Consider the following 24,796-nt stretch of genomic DNA (forward strand, 5'->3'; position numbering starts at 1 on the left):
GATATATGTGAGATCCATAAAGGTCATTTCAGTATCACTTTAGAGTATTGTTCTCACTTTCTACAGAAAAAGAAACAAAACTATTATTCATTAGTAGAAGGGTTGGAAGTCTAGTTATGCCATCTCTTTTTTTTTTTTTAGGGATAAACATATGTGTCTATGGGTAATATCAAGGATCTAATCCTTTCTTCACTTATTTCTTTAAGAATATCAATATAGTGATTCTCAAATAGAGGCTCCATACATATTGTGATGGCAAATATCTGAAAGTCTTCAACAGCCTTGTACCTTAGCTCTAGTGATAGTTTCCAAATGCATATTTACCATTTTCTGTGTGAAAAGTGAAACTAGATCTGTTTATCTTCGTATAGAGCAGCTCTGCCACTTTCCTTGCCTATGTCATCCTAGAAAATTATCAGCTTTATAGATGGTATCAGTTGTGACAGAAGATAGGTGATCTCAGGGTGAGAAGCAAAGGTATGAGCAAACCAGGCATCACCTGATTCCTTGAAATTTCAGACCTCTGTGTGGGCAAGGGTCCCTGAAATCGCTGACGTTAATTTAGGAGAGTTGGTATCATCAACCAGACCAGGAACATATGTAATATGTCTTTGAATATTTTAACAGTAGCATACAAGCAAATATTGTAAACTAAGCTAAGTGGAGATACTGTGCTCTTCTACTGGTTTTGACTGTGGAGTTATGAATATTTTGACTATTTGTTATTGTATATACTGCAAAACGAATACCAACCAAGATTGTTTAGGTTATCACTTTCTTTTGCAAAGAAGAGTAATTTGAGAACTTTCCAATGTGGTCAGGTTTCAGTTACCATAGTTTTGGTTTGTGTCCAGAATTAACATTTCTTAATACCCCAGGAAGAAGTAGATTAAGTCACTACTGTTAACTGTCCATTAAACAGTTCATGTGTGTCTACTGTTTACTTAGCTAATGTACATACTCACCTTTGTACCAGCTTTCTAGTACCAGACCTATGCTTTCTGGAATTAAGTCTGCTCTGGCACTGTAACTCTTGTTTTTTAGGCGATTATTTCATTAAGTGAAAAATGCCACAAAGGCAGGTGTTTAAAAATCGGCTACAAGCCTCTTCGCAACTTGTAAGGGTACTGGACATGTAAATCAATTGTGTTTCTGTTAGATGAAATGGAGTATATACGTTCCTATTGCCACTGATAGGTGTCCTTGACAGCAGAATTCTAGCCAAACCTCGAGTGGCATAGACACATTAGCTCCATTACAGTCGATGGAAGTACACTTAATCACATCACCTGAGAATCTGGCCTACAGCCTGTAACAAGACTGTCCTTTGGAGAGTAATAATATTTTATGCTTTCATCAATCACTCTCCTAGGTCTGTAGCTATTCATGACAGACTAAAAAATGTCATATTATAATCAAAAAGGCTGGTCTTGGCTATTTCACCACGTTTGCTCCCAAATTAACTTTACTGAAAGTGGCCCCAGTTCAGGAAAAAATCCTTTCAGAAAGCACAAGAGCCTGTCTTTAATAATGCAATATTTATATTTATTTTAAATATTCTGATTACAGAGCAATTTCAAAACGACACTCATATTCTTGATTTTTAAGCTCCAAGTGTTACATTCTGTTTCCTCTGCTTTCCCTATTTGCCTAGGACGTATGTCTACAACCACGACAATAATAAATGGTAAGAACGGATCCGTTCCCTCCTCATCCATGAAAGCGGGCAAGAAATCAGTTACAGAAGACCTCGTGACAACGTTCAGCTCACCAGCAGCATGGCTTCTTGTTGTTGCTCTGATTGTTACCTGGTCAGCAGTAGCTATTGTAATGTTTGACTTGGTGGATTACAAAGCCTTTGCAGGTAAACTTCAGCATATTCTGTTTGACATCTTGTATATTAAAATTTAAAAATTTATTAGGGAGTGTGTATTGTGTAAATATGCATGTCTCTCACCTTCTTGGAGGCAGCACAGTGTCTCTGCTGAGTTTACCAAGAGAGGAGATATTGTGAGAAATGTCAGAACATATTAGTTTACACTTCATACATCTTTATAATTTAAATCTCTCCATTTTGCAGCCCATCCTCATCCTGGAAAATGTGTATGTTGACAGTAATATAATATGTATATGAGCGTGTATGGTCAGATTTCTGTTTTGCAATTTCTATATAAAATTATTTCAAGAAAAATAAAAATAATTATTAATGCACATTTTCTGAAATATATTTTAAAGTCTTTCATAGTTGCCTTGAGTATTCTGACACCTGCTTACATAGTTCAATGACAAGAAAAATGCAAAAGATCATTTCTAAACATGCTAACCCTAAAATCATCTTCAAAACCCGTAAGCACAGAGGACCAGATTCTTAATATTAGCTAAGTCACACCCTTGTCTTCAAGAAGGCAATAATTCCAGCCTAGTTTAAAACTCGGCAAACTGACTGAACAACATCAAGTTTTGGGGTACTTATTGGTTACTGAGGGCAAAGATAAAAATGAAGTGGGTGGTACAAGGACTGTGATCGTGGTTGAGGAACAGGAAGAAAGGAATGGGGAATAGAAATTACCTCACTGCTACTTGATTTTTATGCCTTGTAACTGGCAATGATATATAATGAAAAATAAGATAAACTGACTACTTATGTTTGTAAAGGGTGCATAGCGTTCAGCAAGCCACTTCAGCACTAAAACTTTTGTGAGGTAAACAGCCTGTAATGACTGGGAAACATGTATGTGAAACAGAAAACAAATGATTAGGGTCCTTTTCTTTCTTAAATAAGAACTCCAGCTCTAAAGTTATCACATCTGTCACATTAATTAACTAGGAATTGAAATTCAGACTTCAGCCTTTTAATTCAAAACAAATTGAGTCCATGTTTCAAAGTTAATTTCCTTGACTTTATTAGTTTACTGATAAATCCATAGATTTTTGTCCTGCTATATATCAATATTGACCCAAGATTTACTTAAAAAGCTTTTGAGACATAGATCTTGAAAGAAACCAACCAGTCCTGGATCAATGGATGACACAGAAGCTTGAAATGTGGAGAAAATATATTACAAACCTCTCTTAAATTTGTTGCTTCTCATCTGTCTTTGTTTTCAGAAGGAAGTCACTTGAGTCCCAGCGAAACATAAAGTTACATTTGAGCAATCCTTCCAAAACAGGCATCAGATTTTAGTTTGGACACCACACGCTTAATGCTGTAACACAGATAAAAACCAAGAGAGGGAAACCACCATCTTCTGCTTTTAATTTTCCATATTAACTATCAATCAGTCAAGTTCCGTATAAGTTTTCAATGAGCAGCCAAGAACCAGGGCATAATTCAGACTAAACTCTTAAACAAAGCAATTCCTGAACTGGCTGTCAGCTCATGCATGCTCGATATGCTTACTAGTCAGGGTAATGCTAAGCAATGAGAATCTGTATTCATACTGGAGACTGAAGGAAACTTTCTAAGCAGATGGAAATCTGATGTTCATGTTGTATTGGTTAAATGAGCTTAAATCCCCCAAGTGATGATGGAAACTGACATTTTCAGACCAGGCTGTAGAAATAAAATAATGTAAAATTTAATCTGCAGGGTGTGTTCATATTTTGTGGAGATCTTTGAGAGAGGATACTTTAGTATTTTGAGTTCATGAGTTTGTTTCATTTCCTTCCCGAAGATATTTCTGTTCCTAAGTGATTAATTAAGGCAACATTTAAATTGGGTCTCAGTGGTCAAATGTTAAGAGAAGGAAGTGCTGTGCTCCTTCAGACCAAGACTTATTAGACTTTTTTCTGTATTCACATAAATATAACAATGGCTACATAGCTCTTATCGTGACCCTTGGGTTTCAACTCCTGAGTTCCTGCTCAGTCTGATTTTTCCTGGTCAAACCCACAGATTTATAAAAATTCCATGGAAATAGCTGAAGACTTCACATAGGACCACCTGGCTGACGTTATTGATACTAGAATGATTTTCTCCCTCTGACAGTTTGGCCCTTTGCCTCCAGTGGAGGTAATGCTGTCTTTTCGTAGTGAAAGTAGAATTTGGAGCATATTTTTAAGTGACTCCTTTAAATCTAAAACCCAGTGATATTTTCTCTTGGGTTTGACACTGTTCTTTGAACAAGACCTGCATAGAAAAAGGGAATAGTTTTTTGCAGGACTGTAAGTTTATTTTTGCAAGCATGATTAAAATTAATTTCCTAGCTTTCAAATGTAAATGAAAGATGCCACAGAAACTGTATTCAGCTGTATATTTTTTAATCTATAAAACACAGAATGTTCAGTGTATTTTTCCTTAAATAACACTTGCCTTTCATAAGTCAGTGCATTCAATTTCTTTCCCATTTCTTTACCTGAAGTTCCATGAAGTTCAAGTTTAGAAAGTATGCATAGCATACGAATGAGGCCAGCTGAGAGAGCTGAACTCGATTAGTCTAGAGAAGAGGAAACTGCGGGGTGACCTAGGAGCAGCCTGCAGCTTTTTGAAGGATGGTTACAAAGATGACAAAGGACTCTGACCTACGGGCTCCCACCAGAGACTTCCCCGATGTTTCTGTGCCAGAAATGACCATCCCCATCGCAGAGCTGCTAGCAGTGACGGTACTGCACAGGACCGACTGCAGCAGAAAAGAGGAGCGGGTTGACATAGTAAAAGCAGGCTGGAAATTGTGGCTGAGGAATGTACATGGATTTTGTCCTCCTGATTACTCTACAGAGCTGCTAGCCTCTGGCTAATGCGGGAAGTGGAATCCCCTAAATTATGAGTTATCTAGATTATACAGAGATTCGTGGAGTTCAGTAGAAAGACAACACATCAGCAGAGTTGGAAGTATTTTAGACTTGAACTCAAGCATTGTTTTCTTATTTCAACAATTAACAGTTTTGCTGTCATTATCTTAAAGGCAAATAATTTCAAAAAGACATAAAGTAATGGTATATGTATTTTAGCTCCTATGCATTCTTTTAATTTATCAGTGTAAACTTCATATTGCCTCTATGATTAGAGTGCCACCGCATAGATTTTGCTTCTTGATTACTACGGCTTCATGTTCTTTTAGAAGTAAACTGTCAAGTTTGGGAATTTTGACAATTTATATAAGATGAAATTTGTCCCAGAAGTAACTATATGAAAATGAGGTGTTTGGTTTCATCCTAAAACAGATGTGGTAAATTACTTTTGGGTGGGCCCTCTTTATTCAGTACTTGAAAAGGAACCTTTAGAACTGAGGGAGGCTGAGGGAGGATAACACTTAGGTTGTAGGTAGCTGAAGTTAGATTACATGAATTCAAGCTCCACTCATAGAAAGATTTAAGATATATTTTGTGTTATTTTACACATCCAGAACATGATTACTGTAAATTCTGTAGTACTCTGTAGTATTCAGGCGGTCCCAATTATGATATAAAATGTTGCAGGAGGACCTTATGTTATGGGTTGCACGTGTAAAGCTGTGCCTCCTTGGTGGTTATGTGTCAGTTTGTTCAGAGGTAAGAACAGAGATGGGATCTGCAAGTCAGCTTTGGCAATGGATTTTGAGGAAAGCATGAGACAAGAATTAGACCAGTGCTGAAAGATTCGCCCCTGTTCTATCTACCCAGAAGAAGGAAATTAAATTTTGCAGTGTTTCGCTTTAGTGTGTTATGTTCGTTCCTTTGAGGAAAGAAATGAAAGCTTGCATTCCTATCATGTTGTGTTGTACAACTATAAACATGACTGCAATATTTCTAACATGGTATGGAGGTGACATGCATTACAAAAGCCTGAGATAAGAAACTACGAATCTCATGCAGTACGTAGCATGTATGAATATGCAGTAAGTAGCATACCGCATTGGAAGATCTCTTGTACATTCTCAGTATTTTCAGAAATGCAGAAAAAGATTCGTTGTGGTTTGATGTGTGCTTTGCAACAGTTTGTTATTACTACCATCCTTTCTGTAGAAAATACACCTTGTTAATAGGCTTCATAATTCATGAACGTATTTCACGCATTTCTTGTACACATAACTGGATTATATATTTTAATTGGTAAATGTAACTAAATAATTTAAGATTATTTTAGTCCTAAAGATTGATTGCCCAAGAATCCACATTTGCTAATGGGCTAATAAAGTGTTCAGAATTCCCTGCCATCTCTGTGACCAATTACAGCTAATTAACACCACCCTAATTTCAGATCCAGAGTGTTCAATATTCAGAGTAAATTGATAGTGATTTAGCCAGTCACCTAAAGGCCAGAGTAAATCAAACCTAATGAAACCTCTCCAAATCTATGAAATCCAAAACTATCCGAAAAATAATCTACGTGAAAATATAGAACAAACACACAGCACGATAAGCTTGCCATTTTATCGTGACTGCTTCAATAAAAGAAAAAAGAGCAGGCTTTTTGTTGTGGATAATTCATTTTGCTCAACCATAGAGAGGCTTTTTAGAGACCTGCAGCAAAGGCAGATCTCTGTGGAGGTAATGCCTGTCAATGACAGGAATGGGGACTTAACAGGGCATGGAGGCACCGAGCTCCCAGCTCCAGAAGAAGCACCAGGGATTCCAGTCAGATGTTTTCTTTAATGTTTGTTTGTTTTCTTTTTAAGTTAATGGGAAAACATCTGGCCAAATTGTTGTGGGGTTATACCTATTAACATGTCAGTTAACATAACAGATAGACCTATTAACATGTCCAGTAGAGGAAAACAAACAAACAAAAAATAAGGAACCATATATTCACATGAACATCTGTATTTTGGACAAAAAAACCACATGAAGGTAAAGAACAGGACTCCAAACAACTTGTCCTATAATCGACACATGGACATTTTTTTCCCCAGTCTCCTGCATGACAAACCTGTAAGGTGCAAAACCTGTTAGGTGCAGAATGTTTGTTTCGTCATTAAGAGAAGTGGAAGTCAGCAAAATACAGCTATTCTACTGGGTTTCTTTTTTTTTTTTTTTTTTTTAAGGCAATCATTATTAGGAATATATACCTCCATTTTTCTCGTGGAATGTCATCACACTGTAGTTATTGTGCCGAGCTTGTGCTCACGGGAAACTTTTAAGAATTGCAAAAAGAAGAGTGTACCTATATTTACTCTTGTGTTTTATAACAGTATAACCTTCAGTATTAAAACTGATAATACCTTTGCACTTATTCAGGAAGAAGAATGAACTTCTGGCTTAGTTTAAAGCACCGGCAAACTTAATGGAACAAAATTTTGTCTCTTGGTTCAAGAGGTGTTTCACAGGGTCACCAAATGGAAATAACTGGTAAAAGCTTTTCCATACATGCAAAACCCTAAACAAATCTCCCACAGAACAAAGGAGCGGGATGTAAACAAAAAGGTGTTGGTCCTCGCTGTGCTCACCTTGGAACTTATCAAAACAGTGCTACAGTCTTTTGAAATACAATTTTTACTGTCTTTACAGGTGTCAATCCAGAGCACGAGTAAACAGTTTACCCATTTCAAAGTTCTTCATGAAATTCTTAATTGAATTATATGGGACTTCCACTAATGTACCCAAAACCTACAAAACACCTTTTTTTCACTGTCTTCCACTATGATAAAAACAATTAAAGGGATTTAAACCCAATTCCAGTTTAAAGAAGGGCTGCCTAGATGACATCTTCTTTCCCATGTTTCACTCTGCAGCAAATCTCACAGCTGAGTTATAAACCCCTAGAAAATGAGTTTATACTGGAAAGAATGACAGTCTATGAAGTACTGCAGTGCTGCTAGTACTGTGTTCATCCCAAATGGTCTAGCATATACCAGATGATAAATTGTGAGAGATCAAACCTCATGAGGTCATGGAGTTGAAAATATGAAATTTCAGAAACGGACTCGAATAGGGAAGGATCTAAGAAGAGAAATAAGTCTTGCATGCTTAAATGCACTTCATGGGATACAAAACACAAACCAAATTTCCAGCCCATAATGGTGTCTGTGAAATTTCTAATTTTAAACAAACAAACCAACCCAGTAATTCATTTCAGTAACAATTGCAGTAATGTAATTCTTTGGTTATTTGCTGTTGAAGAAATTGAAATAATTCAACTAGAATCAACTATATGTAATGTATTCTTTTCAGCAATAGAATATGTTTGCAACTTGTGAAAATACCTGTGCCTATATTTAACCGTGTTTTTACATTGCTCTGATTCATACTGTATTATCTCACACCTACAGCGTATTGTTTTTCTTTTTAATGAACTCCAATTTCTGCTTCATAACAGCAGCCCCACAGAGATTAAATAGCTCCTCACTTCACTCCTTGACTGCTTCCTTTAGCCAAGCGCCAGCTGAGGATGTTCGTTATCGCTAACCGTGTTTCTTCCTTTTTTTTGCTGGCCTTTCTGGGGTTCATCCTGTTGCCATCCGCTCTAGCCTCCTATTCACAACATTGCGATGATCCCTGTTTACCACCTGGTAAAGACGTTCTGCCTGCAGTGTTCTGAATACGCGCGTGCGCCTGGTCTGCTGGACGGCGATAACAAAGCATGGGCGCGAGCAAAGTGCCAGGACGCGGCAGCACCGCTTCCCCGCTAACCCCATCGCTGGCTGGCCGGGGCCGCAACGTTCATTGCAATAGCCTCCTCCTGATTTTTTTTCACATCGTGCTTGAAATAGATCTGTCAGCTGAGAGACGCCCTCGGTCAGGAGATTCCCAGGAAATGGTGGCGAGCTGAGGGCTGCTCACTTTACGCTCGTAAATGGCCTTTAAAAACGCCATCGTACAATTATTTAACAGCACTGCCTTTTTAATCGGAAGTTAAGATCTGTGTTCTTAGTCAGAGAATTGAATCCTTAGAATGAGAAAAAATACAGCTCCGAATTATTTTAGATAAAATGTCTGGCTGTTTCACAAGACACCACCTAATTAGGGTCTGGTCCATCAAAGCAGAAGCCTTTCAGCTGATATCAAATCAATTCACATAAATTCCACGTGAAGCCCATCCTAAACCTACATTGCTGTCCCTGTGCATGGCTATATCAAAAGTACCTGACGTTACTTGATGCTTTGTGAATTTCTTTCTAAATTTCACCAAGTAGATTCTAGTTATAACTACTTTGTTCGCATTTTGGGTAAAGTGCTTTTGTCCACTTTCAGGTGAGGTTTTCTCTATGGGCTTGACCTCAATATAATTAGCTAAGGCTGATATTAGAAAGAGGCAGAGAAGTTTTATACTACAGACTGTAGTCTTCATATTTACAATTTAAGTACCGATAAAATGGAAATTACTGGGTAATGTTGAGTCTGAGTTTTCTTTGGCATTGTTTTTATACTTATAATTCAATATACTTATAATTCAAAATTAAATTATTTTTATACTTATGATTCAACAATACCCACCAGAGTTTGCCCTGAAGCTTAATGCTGTAAGCATGACAAGAATGTCAGTCTATGAAATAAGGAAGATAAGACGTAAGGACACCTATGCTGATAAACTGGAATATTAACAATGGAAGACTTTATGTGTGTATTGAGTTTTCTATGTTAAATACTACTCTTCAGAAGACCACAGAGTAGGAACAAACTACTGCTACTAATAAGAAACCTTAAAAATATATAAACTTTCAAATTAAAATACAGGTGTCTACATTTATAAGAGAATATTTTACTAAAGCTAGGACATATTTTTTTATCACAAACTGGTGTTAGGCTTTTGTATTTTATCAAACATGACAGAAATTCTCTGTCTTCATCAGCTGTACCTTGTCAGTATCAATGAATCAGATTATATCTCATAGATCAATCTTTACACCAGATAATTACTATCATTTGTAATTTAATTGCATTCAATTCACTAGAGTCAAAATATGTAATTGATGAAAATCCAACAATTATTAAGTAATTCACTGCAATTCATTAAAAAAAAAAAACCAACACTTTAAAATAGGTTATACTATGAGTATATATTTAACTATTTGACAAGCAAAAAAGATTGATAGGAGACTACATTCCTGGCAGAGTTATTAAGACTCTGGAATAATGACTGAAGTGATTTGCACAGATAAATCAATTAGTCACTTTTTGTTGTGCATTTCACATGAATAAATGACACAGACCATGAAACATAACCAAATTTGCTTGAGGCAATACAACAAATCATACTATGTGATTAATCAATTCCTATTTCCAAAAACCACTGTTAAAGCTCTGTCAGCTTTAACACTTCCAAATTTCAGCATTTGCCAGAAAGTTCTGGAATTAAAATTTTGAAGTTCCCACTGAAAAAAAAAAAAAAAAAAGGCAAGCCTGTGAATTATTCTCATAGCAGTGAAAGTGCCAGCACAAATAGATCTGAAAGGAAAAACATCTCTTATACTGTACCAGTAATAAAAGACCATGACAAAACAAAATGTTATAGCAGAGCACTGTTGGTGGTACCCGTGCTGTTTTGGAATGCAAGTAATTTATCGAAGTGAATGGTCATATTGTCCTGGAATTAATTATGAATATAAAGTTACAAATCTAAGTGCTTAGCCAAAGTGACAAGAAGGATTTAAATATGAAACAGCACCACTAATAGGATCCATGTCATGTACCTCAGTCATATGAAAATAAGGTGTCATGTCCATGCTAATTTTTCAGGTTTCCTTTCCTTCCTAATCAATGGAAAGGGATGGGCATCTTTGGAAATTAATTCATATAACTCTAAAAAAGATGTCAGAGGAAAGCGAGAGACTTGCCTTCTGAAGGTCACAATGTCTTTCTGCATTGGCTTTTGAGGGAGTCTAGAAACCATCAGGAATTCAACACCTGGCTTTCAGATACTTTTGGCTAGATAGGATAATCTGAACTTAAACTGTGATTAAATGAAATTACATACTGTCAACAAAATTCTTCAATATTAATTGCATGTTTCATCCCTGAGCTTAACCTGCTGAGTAACCACTCACTTCCTTTCCCCTCCTTCCTCCTTCGACAGACCTTTAGTATTTTTCTACTACATTATCTAAGACGAACAATTGGCTCAGTCTCTGTTTACAAGTTCAGCAAAACGTAGAACTTCACAGCCTGTCTCTATCTGAGAAATACTCTGTATTCATAAAGGCTCTTTACAGTTTAAATTCAAGATCCTGCCCCTGCTACTCCCAGCACAATAGATGATATATGATATATCATATATTAATTATACTTTATAGTTATAGATCAGTTATAAATTATATATTACGTGCTATATAACATGCTAGCAAAAGAAGTATATTGTGAGCTTAGTTTGAAAATAATCTGTGTTCTAAGGTATGCCAAGAAATGAAAAGTCAGGCAGAGAACAGCTAATCCAGTCTGAATGTGTTGAATCCAAGACTATTCCAAAAAAATTCATCATACTGTACCCTTGCTGGACATCTGTAAATAATAAAAAAAATCTAAACTACATCACGATATCAAGCTCAAAATTTGTTATGCAAACCTGCATTCTCTCAGCTTCACTCTTGAAGCAAGAGTATGCAAATCCTCTGGAAATGGTTACCTTTCTTTGCATGTGTGTGAGGCAAATGGCATCTTCCTCTCTACTCATTACCCCCTGAATTGCTTTATTTCCTTTCTTTCTTGTGTGTTTTGTTCTACTAAGGAAGAACTTGCTGTTGTCATAGTTGTGGGGAGAGCTAAAAGCATGGATTTGATCAGTAGTAATTTTCACTTCAACCTTACATGGTGTGGTGTTCTTAAGCATTTTAGGACACACGATTACTGTTAGCACTACTTTTTCAAAATGTAGGAAACACAACAGAAGTTAAGCAGAATATCTATGCACAAGGAGACAACTTTCCAGGCCTGTGTCACCTGCATCAGACCACAAGTGAAAGTCACACTATCTGTTTGTATACAAAATTTAATTTTGCAAATACTACTAAAGTGTCCTCTACACAGCCCCAAAATGATTCCTCTGAACTTTTTATGTTAAACAGGATTTGCAACTTGGGCCCGTTAGTTTAGGCATGACTAGAGATTTTCGCCTCTGGACACTTACGATTTCTAATCCCTTTTCATAGTTCGCTGTGAAGATGTTATGAATTAAAGACCAGGATATGACGTTGAGGGCTCTGATTCATCAGCAAAGATGGCTTGCCTTGGGGTGGTTGGAATAATTTCCTCTGCTCTTGATCTTGCTCTTCTCTGAGCGTTTCCCTTGCCTGCCTTGGGGGGACAGCTCTGCTACCTATGAAGCAGTTCTTGAACTGCTAGTTGATAGACTGGTATATTAAAATAAATTGACACCAATTCTTGTTTAGTTTACAGCTGTAGTCCCTGCAGCTGTAAAAGCCTATGGCTGTAAAAGCAGCTGAGCACCAAAGCAACCAGTGGGTAAAGGGTAGGTGGGTAGCCAGAGTGGAAATCAAGGCAGCTGTCCGAAGTTAAACCATCCCTGCTTGTGAATCAAAACCTCAGTTTCGCTAAGACCCCTCTGGCCATGTCCATTCTGTCGGTCCACTTGGACTCCTTAGCACCTCTAGTTTAGAAGAAAGTGCAAATGGCATCAGGGGTTGGGTTGCAGATTTACTTTTTAATGGCCTAAATAGAGGTATTAATTCTCCTGGTAAACACTTGAGAAGAGCATTTGTGGCAAATCAGTTGAAAAAATAAAATCTCTACATCTCAGTGCGTGAGGCCAATGAAAATAAATAAATGCCTTGTGCTAAGCAAAGTAAATATTCCGTTATACTACTTAATCTTTCTGAATACAATAGTGCACGCAATAGTACGCTAAATGAAGAGATCATGCATATTTCTTTGTAATTATGTCATTTCATTGTGGCACACGATTAATTTATTTAATGTGCCTGATTGTTCAGTAGCATATATCTATATAATACAATCTTCAAGAAAACATTAACTGAAATATTTCTTTGGTCTACATTATTAATAAGCAGATGCAAAATAATAGAAAATCAGCCTGATCTTCTCTGTTTCAAATTAATTAATTAGAAATAAAAGGAATTATTTAGCGATACATTTATATTTCAAATAAAGTTACTCATATATTTCATTACAGCACTTTTAGAAAATGACTGTTCATACTGCTGCCATCAAAGAAGTTGCTTCAAGCCTGCACTTTGCCTGTTTTTGTAACCTGCAAGTCCATGTGAGACTACTTCTGATTACTGCTAAGATTTGGCTTGTGAGTCAGAACACTGCAACCAGAAGTAGTTCTGAAGAGACTTGTGTTTAACTTCCTACTAAAATATTTGCATACAGAAAGATAGTGGTAAACAGCGATATGGTTCCATCTTCATACTGCTAAATTCAATGTATATATTCCTATTGAAACTCCTAGGAACAAGACTAGGCCAATGACTAAAGTCATATTTGTGATCTACCTTCGACTGTCTACATTTGTGGGAAACCTTCACAAAGATAGGGCCATCGTTCAGTCTGCCGTTTCAAGTGCAGTGGACAGTAACATAGACAGGATGAGAGTTGTTCCTCTTCCTAAGCAGTGTTTGGTACAGATTTCAAGAACACAAAAGTTTGCTGGACAGAAAGGTCAGAAGAAATACTCTGTCAGAGGCTGGAAAGTTGCTCTGAAATACTATGTATGTCGGCATAAACAGGGCAGGGAGAAATCTGGTGAAATCACAGTTGGAAAAGCCTTTAAGGGAATACTTGTATTACCCACTGGTGGTTGCTCTCCCTGGGTGTGGATGCGGTGGGGACCAGGGACCTCCCTTCCATCAGCGGTCCCAGGAAGGTGGAGCACATTAAACTGCACTCCTTCCTTGGTTGCCACCTTACTTGCCTACAGGAGCAGTGAGACCAGAACTAGCCAAGTATGCAGAGGTGCACAAGCGTATGTGAAAGAAACTCTAAAAAAGTGGTGAGAGAAGAACCAGATACACAAGAGTACGTGTTTGAAAGTAGCTGTCTCTGTGTCACAATTTGGATTTACATTCCCCTTCATCCTGGACTAAGGTTTATTTTGGCCCGAGTATACATAGCTTGCTTCTTCCCACCCTTTACATGTAGTCCGTGGCAATGATGGCACCTGTCTGTATGGTTAAGCCAGGGCTCAGCAATTTCCTCAGCCCGGACTGGTGTAAAGGAGGGGGCTCAGGGGGAGATGACATGTGGAGTAGGACACAGACGGCAGTGAATCCTAAGCAGGCATCAAGAGGCAGAGGACCTGAGCCAGAGAAAAAAACTGGGCTGTGAAAGAAAGAGATTATCTAAAAGGATGAATATGAGATAGAATCAAATCTATATTTATACTTTGCCCAGCCATGCCTCAGAAGAAGAGCCAGAACTTGGAGCGCAGTATCAGGCTAAATTACCCACTGGGTCCTTAATCACTCTGCGAACAGCAAACACAGTAGCATACAGTTTATACCAGTCTTGCACAGGAAGGAGAGCTGTCCTCAAACCCTTGAATAATAAAAATTAACATTCACAGTCTTTGTTTCTGTTAAAGGAGGTAGTATAATTAGTCCTGTATAAAATGAAGATTAACTTTAACCACTGAAGGAGGTTTTGGTTTGTTTTTTTTCAAACCGCTTTTGTTTTAAACTCTGCACTCAGGAAGATCTGTTAACAAGCTCAGCACAGAACCACTGAGAATCATTCATGAGACATTGGAAGAATCCACTGATTGGCTTTATGGCTTTATTTCTTTACTGTCTGACATCGTATGGAGTGATGATGATGACAGTGATGAAGGTATTTGTAATGTAAAGAATTCTGTAACTGCTCTAACTGCTGTTTTACATGCATTATGTTGGCTTACTCAGCTTTTAACCTCACAGACAAGAAGGTCAAACAAAATGAAAAGTGAACGTTGTTGCTAATAAAGCATCTACTGGCTATTCTAATCAGTAAATTGGTCTCTTCGTTAGCTTTCATCTCATGTTTAATGTACCATTACAGAAAAGCTGTCAGAATTAAATATTACTGTTAGTACATCTTGAAGTAAAGAGCACTAATTTATACAAGACTTCAAAGCTACAACCAAAATATGCGTCAGGATATTGCTTCAGAGAATGGCAATAGCTATTTTCTTTTAATCAGCAAGAATCTAAAGAACTCCGGTAAATATACAAGATAGACCAAGAAACTTAGAACTTTTTTATTTGATATATTGATGACAGGACAATATATTGAAACAAAAAAAAAAGGAAAGAAAAAATAACATTTTGGCTGAACTAAGGGGATTTTGGATGGCATACTGCAAATGATTCAGTTTGCTAGAAATTATGGTTCTGCCATTATAATAACATTCTTCATCTGACATTATCTGATAAATGAAAGTAAATTGCCAGCCTTTCAAGTTTGGAAATAACTATCCTTCTGTTATAAAAAAAGTAGTTCCCTGGTATGAGCAGAGCAGTAGTGGATCATTGTGTCACATCGTATTGGTCATTTTGACAAGCGATGAGTGTAGGAGTGACATCTTCATTTCACGGTAGTTTATTTTATATTCTATTTGGTTATACTAGAATATAATTAAAAAGCAACATGTGCTGAAACTGACTTCTACCCATTTGTTCATACACTTGAGATATTATCAAGTTTCTACCTTTTAAACACCTGCATGAGCTTTTTATATTAGCACCATATATGAATACTAATAGATAGGCTGCTACATGCGAGTCTGTGAACTGGGCATCCTATTCTGAGATATGATTTACGAGTAACAGAAAGCCAGTCTCTCATATGGCTGAGAAACAGAAAAGGTGTAATATGGAGAGCTTGCTAAAATTTGAACAGTGTTCATTTTTATCATTTCATACCTCCCAAAGCACCCGCAAGCTTTCAAATACTTGAAAGCATAAGTGTTAATGCAAGTAGGAAAGGTCATAAAATACCTGACATCATACAAAAATTCAAGATCTGAATGCTCACTAAGTGTTTGGAAACCTCAGTCCTACCAGCCTTTGGCCCAAGTGGAATTTCATCAATATCTACCAGGAGTGTGAAAAGGCAGTAGGCAACTTTAGTGCACTCTATCATAAAAAATAAATACACGGGAACTCCCTGCCCACCGTGGGCTGCAGTCAGTGCAGCTCAGGCTGCACACTCACCACAGTCAGTCAGGCCAACTCCTTTAAATTCCATGTCCTACGTGGAGGTGGAATAACATACTGCAGCAATCAAGCGCTATAGTTCCACTGGAATTGAGTATTTTTTGCCTTGGATTTCACTGGAAGCATTGCTAGGTTTACAACCTTGTTAACCTGCATATACATTTTATCATTTGGAGCTAAAATGGAACTGCTAGGCCTTTCCTTAAAACATGGAAACGTGCATAAAATCAAGCAAATTGTAAATTGTAGTCACAAGTTGACATTCAGAAGCACAAACGCAGATTTGGATGTTTCCTTGGTTACTACTGCACATTGAATTTATCTACCCTAGACCCAGGAAAACCTCTATGGCAAGAGAGATATGTTATGAAAAAATCCCAAATCTCAGAATAGAGTGCTTGCCACTTAGCATATAAAGAATATTTTTTTTCTAAATTAAAATGAGCCAACATGAGAAAAAATGTGATTTTTTTTTTTTTTATGATGATATGTCTTCTCTGACATTTGTTCTTTTCTCTTGGTTTAGGTGAAGTGGAACCTTCCCTGAAAAAAGGTTGGTCAGTTGCCTTACTATAGAGGGCAAATATTTGCAGCCATTTTAAGAATTAACTAGTATATCTGTGATATAGATTCTGTCATTAGTTACATGTCAGTCTACTAACCTTGTAAGCTGTGCTTTAACAAACTCATTAAATAAGAAACTCGAGTAGTAATACTTGCTGTACTGTTTGCTGCTCTGTGAGAATTCTTGACTGTTTTATTATTATCCAGAAAAATCTGAAAAATGTTCATAAAAAAACAACAGAATTACAGAAATATTAGCTGTACCCTTGCCTTGCATGTGGGACTCCTATTAGTGCCAATATGAGTTACGTCTATGTGTGGATAGAAATAATATTTAGAAATAATAATATAGAAAGGATATTTAGTGAGAAATAATGGCGAGGCGTTGTAAAAGCATTTTACCTTGTGCCAACGCAGAACTCTAAAATAAGGACTACTGAATCTTCTGAAAAAAATTACTTAGTTATCACTGACTTTTTAAAGCAGACAAGTGAAGCAAGTAGGATTTATAATATATATCTTTTCAGACATTAAAATTGTTATGCTGGAACATAAAACTTAAGTTCAACTTCTATTAAATCAAAATGAAAATGTATTAGAAAGCTTGAGATATTGGTGATAGGATGTAAAACTTTTCCAAAACTAGGGTGTTTTTTTCTCCAAATTGAGCACAGCTTGATAATCAGAAGATGTGTAACCAGCCCTATGTGATCTGAATTTGGTATCCATCCAATTCTCTGTAGGTAAATGCCCATATTGAAGAACCTATGACCCCAGTTGGTGCTCAGATTACAATCCATTTTTTTCTGAAGTTAATTGGAACTGGATCAGGCTTCTATTTAATGACACATTTTGTCAGCCTCAACAGGGCATCCAAGGAATTAATGGACTTGAAGACCAAGACCATTCATCTTTCTGTGGATGATCCTTCATGTTAGGACTGAAAAAAACTTATAGAGAGTGTAGGAAAACATTCCATCTCTTTACTCCATCAGTAAGAATCACAAAAGGTTCAGCATTGCCCTTTCTCTGCTCCCAAAGAGAGAAACGCATTGTTAATTTTACAGTGGATGCAAAGAGTCTGAAGCTGTAGAGCATTGTTGGCAGGGATGCCGGGTACAGGGATGGGAGGTGTCTACTCCCTGTGGGCCAGTGTAGGTGACCAGGCTGGGAGTACTGTGGAGATACTTCACCGCTGGGAAGGCTTGATCCATAAAAACATTATGGACAACACCATGCTCAACATTGCAATGCTGCCTTCTTTGGAAATGGGTGACAAAGTCATGCCTTACACTTTGCATTGGGACACTAGGCTGTAAAAATAGAATTCAGAGAAGCCATGAAATAAGGTGGAAGCGGCTTAAATTAGTCAGGTGGAAGTGATGAGATGATTGTTCGGACCTAAAAGTCCTCTATCCAAGGAGCTGAGTATCTAACTGCCAGCCTGAAATGTTTTCGTTAGTATTCAAAGCTCACAACCCTGCTCTGGAGGGAAATGAAAGTCTTCTCTCTTCGGTGTGAAGGAAATGGACAAGGAGCTAGTGATTCCTCTGGAGCTGGTATCTCACAGGATAACTCAGCCACACAGATGTGAAAAGGCCCAAATTCAAACACGCTTCACCTGCCTGGGCAGTAAAACAGATTTTGAGTGGGCTTTTCCACTTCCTCCACTTTGAGGATGTGTGCTCAAGGTCTTTCCTTCCGTCTTTCAGAGGATAAGGAGTCCCATCATTGTCTCCCTGCAGAAAAGCTGTTTCTTGACTAGGACTGATGAATAAAGTGGTCTGAGGCCCTTTCTGGGTATAGGCGTAAGCTTTTACTTAGCAGCATCCTCAAATAACTTCTTATCTTCTCCAGATGACTGGAGGTCTCCATTTCACCCTGGCAGCTAGGATCTGACCTTGCCTATACCTGATTTTGTCACCTCTCTTTCTGGGCTACAGAAGTACAATATATGTGGCCTGAAGCCACCATGTCCCTTGGAAATGCCATTCCAAGTCCCTTGGAAATGCCAGCGCAGAGCATGGCGATGTCCACTCAGTGACAGGCAGCTGGGAGCTCCTCAGAGCTGTCACTGTCCCTCTTTGCAGACTTCTCTGAAAATTGTGTAAACATCAAGGAGCTGAACTGCTGGGGTCTAAGCCTGTATAGAAGTTTTCTGAGAGCTCTGTAATAAAGTCTAGTCAACAGGTTTTCTGCTTAGGGACAGTGAAATTCACTCCCAAGGCTAAAGCTCAGGAGCGCGGAAGGCAAAGCCCTGGGAGGTGAGGGCTCAGACGAGCTCGTGCTCGTAGCACTCACAAACATCACAATCTGCTTCTCTGAGCACAAGGTGCAGATCTCTTCAAGTAGCTTTTCCTAACTAATGTGTGCTGTCATGTCCATGGTCCAGAAATAAGAGTTCCAGAAGAAAAGCTTTCTAAACCAAAACAAGACTTTGCAATCGTGATTTTTGCCATATGACTGCAGTTAGGGCTGGACCCAAAGGAGGACCAGCTACACAAATTAATTTTGAGACTTTCTGGGTATCAAAATGTTAGTAGTTAGATCCACAAAATCGGAACCAAATTTTTAGGCTATGGAGTATTCTCTGTTTTCATGTAAAGGACCATTTCTGCATCAAAGCCCCGTCCACTCGGCACAGCACTATTATCTATAGCTTTGTGAGCTTTTTTTTTTCTTTAGATGGCTCTTATGCTTGTGGCATTTGAACACCCTAAACAAAAAAATGACCCAGTGAGATGGTGCAGTACACTACTGCTGTCTCCAGAAGATGAACAGTTTGACTTTTTGCACATATTTACAGGAAACCTCTCTCAAATTTCTCTCTGGAAATGTGCATTATGGTTCCCATGCCTGATTTTTAAGTATTTGTTTTGGATCTAACCCACAGTTACTGTGGTATTCAGGAATAGGCAGAGAGTTTTTGAAAAATCTCCATACCTATTTTTGGTGTATGAACAAGCCTTCACTCTTTTGCTTTCTTGCTTAGCAGATATTATGAATGCTAAAAAGTTAGCAGAAAATTTACTTTATAATGGAATATAGTAACTGAAAAAAATAAGAAGGTTGCTGGTACTACAATACAATTATGGATTGGAAAAAATTCAAGGGGAGTAGTAAGGACACTATGTAGTGACGAAGGAAGAAGAGAAAAGCGGAATGATAATTACGAACCCAAAGAAAGCAAAGATCACCTTCCTAGAGATGTAAATTGAAAGTAAAGATAATAAAAGTACAAGTACTGACAATGGGCTTGCACATGCAACAGGACTAATATCAGTTTCAGAATCCTTTAGAAAGGATGAAAATGCCTCTTGAGTGCCTTTTTTATTGCAATTATTTTTGCCAGTCCAAGTCTTATCACTAATATTTATCTTTAATAATTGGAAAAGAGTGAACATTTGATATTGTCTGGAAAAAAAAAAGTGTTCTTCAGTGGAGGTAGTGAAAGATTATTCTGTAGAGGACTTTGCAGTTTTTAACAATGCGTATTCTCAACATGCTAAAACTGCAGAGCATTTTCACAAAAGGTAGTAAGAAGCCTAATAACTGTTTGTTGCAGGCTTAATATGTTTTTGGCTTCATTTCTTTCTAGAACAATAGTTATGACTGATAATCTTGTTCATTTTTTCAGGGTTAGTTTAACGTTTAGAGACAAATTCAATTATTTGACAGCTGTATGTTTTCTCCTATTTTGGTTCTTTTTCCTAGAAGTTATTGTTATAGAAAAAGAGAGAAATATTTATTATTTTTTGGCGGACATTACTAGCATTAGTTGTGAGTTTGGAAAAGAGCTGAGAAACCTGGTGCACAAAATTGGAAATAATGATCTGTAAAATATAAGCAAGTGCAGACACTTCAGCATTCTCATCCACGGCTAAAAATGTCATTATTAAACTGTTCTGGAGCTTCATTCCAGTTTACATATGGGTAACTGAAAATTTAAAATCTGAGCATGGATTCCTCATTTAACTAACCAGGGTACACCTGACAACCTGTGCACAGTGAGTTTTGTATGTTAAGGTAGCATCTTCTTTTGCTTCAAAACAGCCGATGCATTCTGGCTTGGAAGCATGAATCTGGTATGTGGCCTTAGGAGTAAGTTGCTGGAAACCTTTGAAAAAGATTCCAAGGTCAGAATTATTTGGTTTTTTACTTTATACTTTGAAGCTGAGGAAATTGTTTTCATAAGATGTCCTTCCTTGATTTTATATTTGGGGTTAGATTAAATCCTCTCTCTGTCTTTCTCTTTCTCTTGTTCTCTCCCTCTCACGCACACAGACACACACACACGTAACTCACTATGTAAGTAATTTTCATTTTAATAAGTACAATGAATTTAGAAAGCAGAGTATGAAATAAAGCACCCTCATGACACTATTAACCATCTCTGTGCTTCCAAATAGGTTTTTATTGGCACAAGATTATTCTATGCCAATAGTCAAAATAAACTTGATTTCCTTGAGGTAGAGGTGGATCTCTAAATTTCTGTGAGTTAGCCTATGTATGAGGCAGAAAGATGTATACAATAGTTATACGAAATTATCCTGTTCTCCTTACTTGGCTATAAAACTTTTTCTTAGAAAAATGTGGGTAAAGAAATCATAGATTGAAACAAGAAGCCACAAACAAGAGACATTTCTGTTAAAGGTTGCGAGAAATTTTGTTAATTACAAGTAAACTTTTCGGCAAAGAACCTTATCCTTCTGTCTTCAGTACAAAGGAGAATATTGTTGCCTGAGCATTAGGCTGGTTGTTAATATGCTGAAGATACACACATCATGCTTTTCTTAAAAGACGTGGCAACTTCTAAGGGTAGAGTCGGTTACACTGACTTACCCTCAGCAGCTCTGGCCAAGGTGCAGGTCCCCCAGACCTGACTCCAGACGCTCACACCCATTAACCCCCCCTCCACCCAAGGTTAAGACTGTCAGAATTTACTCAGCACAAACTATTTGTTTGTTCAGATCTGGGTATTAATCTGCACTAACAACGACAAACAAAATGCTCCCAAAAGGAAAGGTTCTCAGACCCGATCATTTCCTATATCTCTTTTTGAAAGTGATCAAGCAAACATCTACGAAAGCTTTGCCTCGGGAAGGGGAGAGGTAGGAACAACCGGCTTAGAGAAGACTGGTAGGTGATTTGCTAATTTGGATTTGAAAGTGGGTTTGGTATTATGGCCTTGTTGCGGTTTAACCCCAGCCAGCAATAAGTCCAAAAAGAACTGTTCGGGATATTCAGACAGGGTAGGGAAAAACATATGGACAAATATTTAAGGTTTTAGTGCTGCAATTTATAATGTGTGTCAGATGGTTGTTTTTATCTATTAAGTACATAAGAATAGTTGTATATGATCAGATCAAAAGTGCAGCTCACCCAGTGGATGGGACAGAAGTCCCTCTTGCTGCCCAAGAGTGACCAGTTCAAATGCCTCAGGACAGAGAAGAACTGTTAAAAATACAGTGATAATTTCCCCAAACAGTTCTCCATACTCTAGATATTTGCCCCAGTCAGGGACTCCCCGAGCCATTGGTGTCACTGAATTCAAGAGGGACACAGTTCTTGCACGGCCGTTACCCCTCTACCGCTTTCTATGAGCCCAAGGCTACAGACAGTATGTACATTAACATTAGGGAGTAAAACAACCACGGCAGCAAGTTGCTGGAATGAGTTAGGTTTCATAACAAGATTTTGAAGAAGACATTTTTCTTTCCCAAATTCCCACATGATTAGTTAAATAGCAATTAGTCCCACTCATCTGTTATCTTAAAGAAGTCCTGTGTACATTAGCAAGTTTTACTTTTAACTCATTATCGTCGAGCAACAACCTTTTCCCACACTAAAAACATATTGGGCAGATTCGGATGAATAAACAAAGCTGACTAGTGCCATTTTAGATACCACATGGTGTCTCAGATGTAGCATGGGACTGGCAGAAATGACGCAGGACCTATGGGAGAAGGGCACCCTTATAGGGTAGCTGATGACTACCAGAGTACCTTAGGATATTTAAAATGCCACCAGGTTACTATTAAGGTTCTTACATTTAAAATTCTTTACTAAAAGGGTTTTCTAAAATTTAAAATAACTATAAGTTATAGATAAATAATCATTTGTTATTACTATAGTTTATATCAGAAGAATATCTGGCAAAATTCACATTGCTAGCTAACATGGCAACGAACTTTATTTCTGGGCAAAATACTGAAATTAGAACATCATATTTTATCATTTAGAAGTCTTTTACCTATATAGCAAAAAATCTGGAAAAATAAAGAAAGCAAGTGGGGTTTCTGGAGGTAATATTCAAGTTCAGAAAACAGTTTCCAACCAAAAAAACTGGAAACGGACTAGAGAAAAGAAATTCAGAATACCATAGATGCAACCTGAAAAATGAATTGCTGGTGTGGTTGTTATATGTGTCTCTTAGAAATTAATTATGCAGTTGCATTCATCCCTAAAGTATATATATATTTGTACTGGTAATGCCTTCTGAATTCAGTTTCTTTTATGTTGCCATATGGTAATGTTCACTTTTCTGTGTATGAGTTGCTATTATAGATCTCTCTAAAAGGCTTTCACTGTCTCCCTAGGCTACACTTTACTACAAAGCATTTTGCATATCTTTGTGTAAAGTACACCCTGTGTTAAAAGATGAAAATCATTGATTGATTCAATTCTCAGATGTTAAACTGCTTTTCCAGATATGTATTTTTTGCATTTTTGCATTTTTGTGGCATTCATTTCTGTTATTAATATTCTTTTAACAACCTCATCTTGTTTTACTTACTCTGATCAATACAGTAATAGCATATCCACTATAAAATAGCATTTTATAATTTAAAGAAAATATTTTCCATATTATCCAGATGAAACAAAACTGTATACACTAGGGAACAGGGGTGTTCCATTATAGTTCTTTTGCCTATGGAGGAATAGTGACTGGGATCCAAACTTGCCAGCTACCTTTTAAAAGATACAGAGAGAACTTGGAGCCACAAGGCGAGGAGGAATCCTGGGCAGAATGGTAACAGCACGGAGGTTTGCAGCTGGTTAAACTACCCTCTTAAATCAGGGAAAACCTTAAGCGCTGCTATCCATGTTACCTTCGTGGAAATCTCCATTTCTGCCCCAGCAATGGAGCACTGGGGAGGGTTTTGCTCTAAGAGGGGAGCGTTGGGCAGATGTCCCCCCGGCTGGGAGCCTGCCGTGCCTGAGACAGAGTAAATGCCTCACCTGGGAAATGAGAGGGTCTTCCAAAACTCAGTTAAACCCCCAGCACTGCAACCGGGGGTCCTGCGTGTTTCTGAGGGAACTCGGATCCCCCCACGGCTGCTGCTGTGCTAAGGAGACAACACAGCAAATGGAGCCCCGTGCTCGTGACCTGCAGAAAGAGATTCTCTCTTCTGCATGCCACACCCCTAAAAGAAAAAAATCAGTTGGATCTAGAAGTGATTGAATTTATAGGAATATGTATTTGCAGACTTGCAGAATAATACATTAAGGTAGGATCCGCAGAGCTGACATTTTTTAAAGCTGAGCAGAGGAACTGTGGTTAGTCCTGTGATTTCTTTTTCCTATTTTTTTCCTCCTTTCACAAAAAAGCCCCTACTGAATAGATTTATATGGGAGAAGATTTCTTTGATGCTAATCAAGATATTAGAGATTTTTATGTATTACTGTATATATAATTTTGCTCTACTTAGAGGTCTATAAGTTTTGGCTGCATTTTTTCTGCATAAAATTACATCCAATTAAATGCAGACTCCGATAAAATTGATTATGAAAAACATAATTTAAAACTGATCCAATAACATCTTTGCAGGCTGCAATCCATAAAGGGAAACATGTCGAGACAATTTTACTTTCCACAGAAGGAAAAGAAAAGCCTGGTTTTGATCACACAGCTCTATCTCTGATTTGTTTGGGTTAGGGGTTTTTGTGGTTATTTTTTGTTTTGTTTTGTTTTTTAATCAAAGTGCAATTAGCATTCCTTTTACATTTCAGAACTAAGGTACAGAACTGCAGTAAGGGAATGAAAAAAAACAGTCTTAACGTATTTATATACTTGGAATAAAAATTACTTTTATGTAAAAAATGTTTAGGGTTGAAGATCTTTTAATATCTTCCACTTTTAATTCTTTCAAAAGCCCAGTCATTAAAATTCCTCCGTATAAAACAGTCTGTGTATGGTCTTCCTGAAA

The 24,796-nt window shown here is 37.5% G+C and overlaps 1 protein-coding gene across 13 annotated transcripts in view; it reads left to right on the forward strand.

Moving 5' to 3' along the window:
* The window catches only part of TRDN (triadin), a 242,223-nt gene that overhangs the window by 36,638 nt on the left and 180,789 nt on the right, over positions 1 to 24,796 (forward strand). For 12 of the 13 annotated variants that reach the window (XM_052781181.1, XM_052781173.1, XM_052781170.1 and 9 more), the window contains 4 exons: positions 1,655 to 1,864; positions 8,385 to 8,426; positions 14,521 to 14,658; positions 16,549 to 16,575. In XM_052781181.1, coding sequence (XP_052637141.1) covers positions 1,660 to 1,864; positions 8,385 to 8,426; positions 14,521 to 14,658; positions 16,549 to 16,575 — 412 coding nt within the window. In that variant the 5' untranslated portion in view covers positions 1,655 to 1,659. The remainder of the gene's footprint in view (positions 1 to 1,654; positions 1,865 to 8,384; positions 8,427 to 14,520; positions 14,659 to 16,548; positions 16,576 to 24,796) is intronic. The other variant, XM_052781176.1, reaches the window with a different exon arrangement.

This window comes from Harpia harpyja, chromosome 3 (genome assembly GCF_026419915.1).
Source record: "Harpia harpyja isolate bHarHar1 chromosome 3, bHarHar1 primary haplotype, whole genome shotgun sequence".
Lineage (NCBI taxonomy): Eukaryota > Metazoa > Chordata > Aves > Accipitriformes > Accipitridae > Harpia > Harpia harpyja.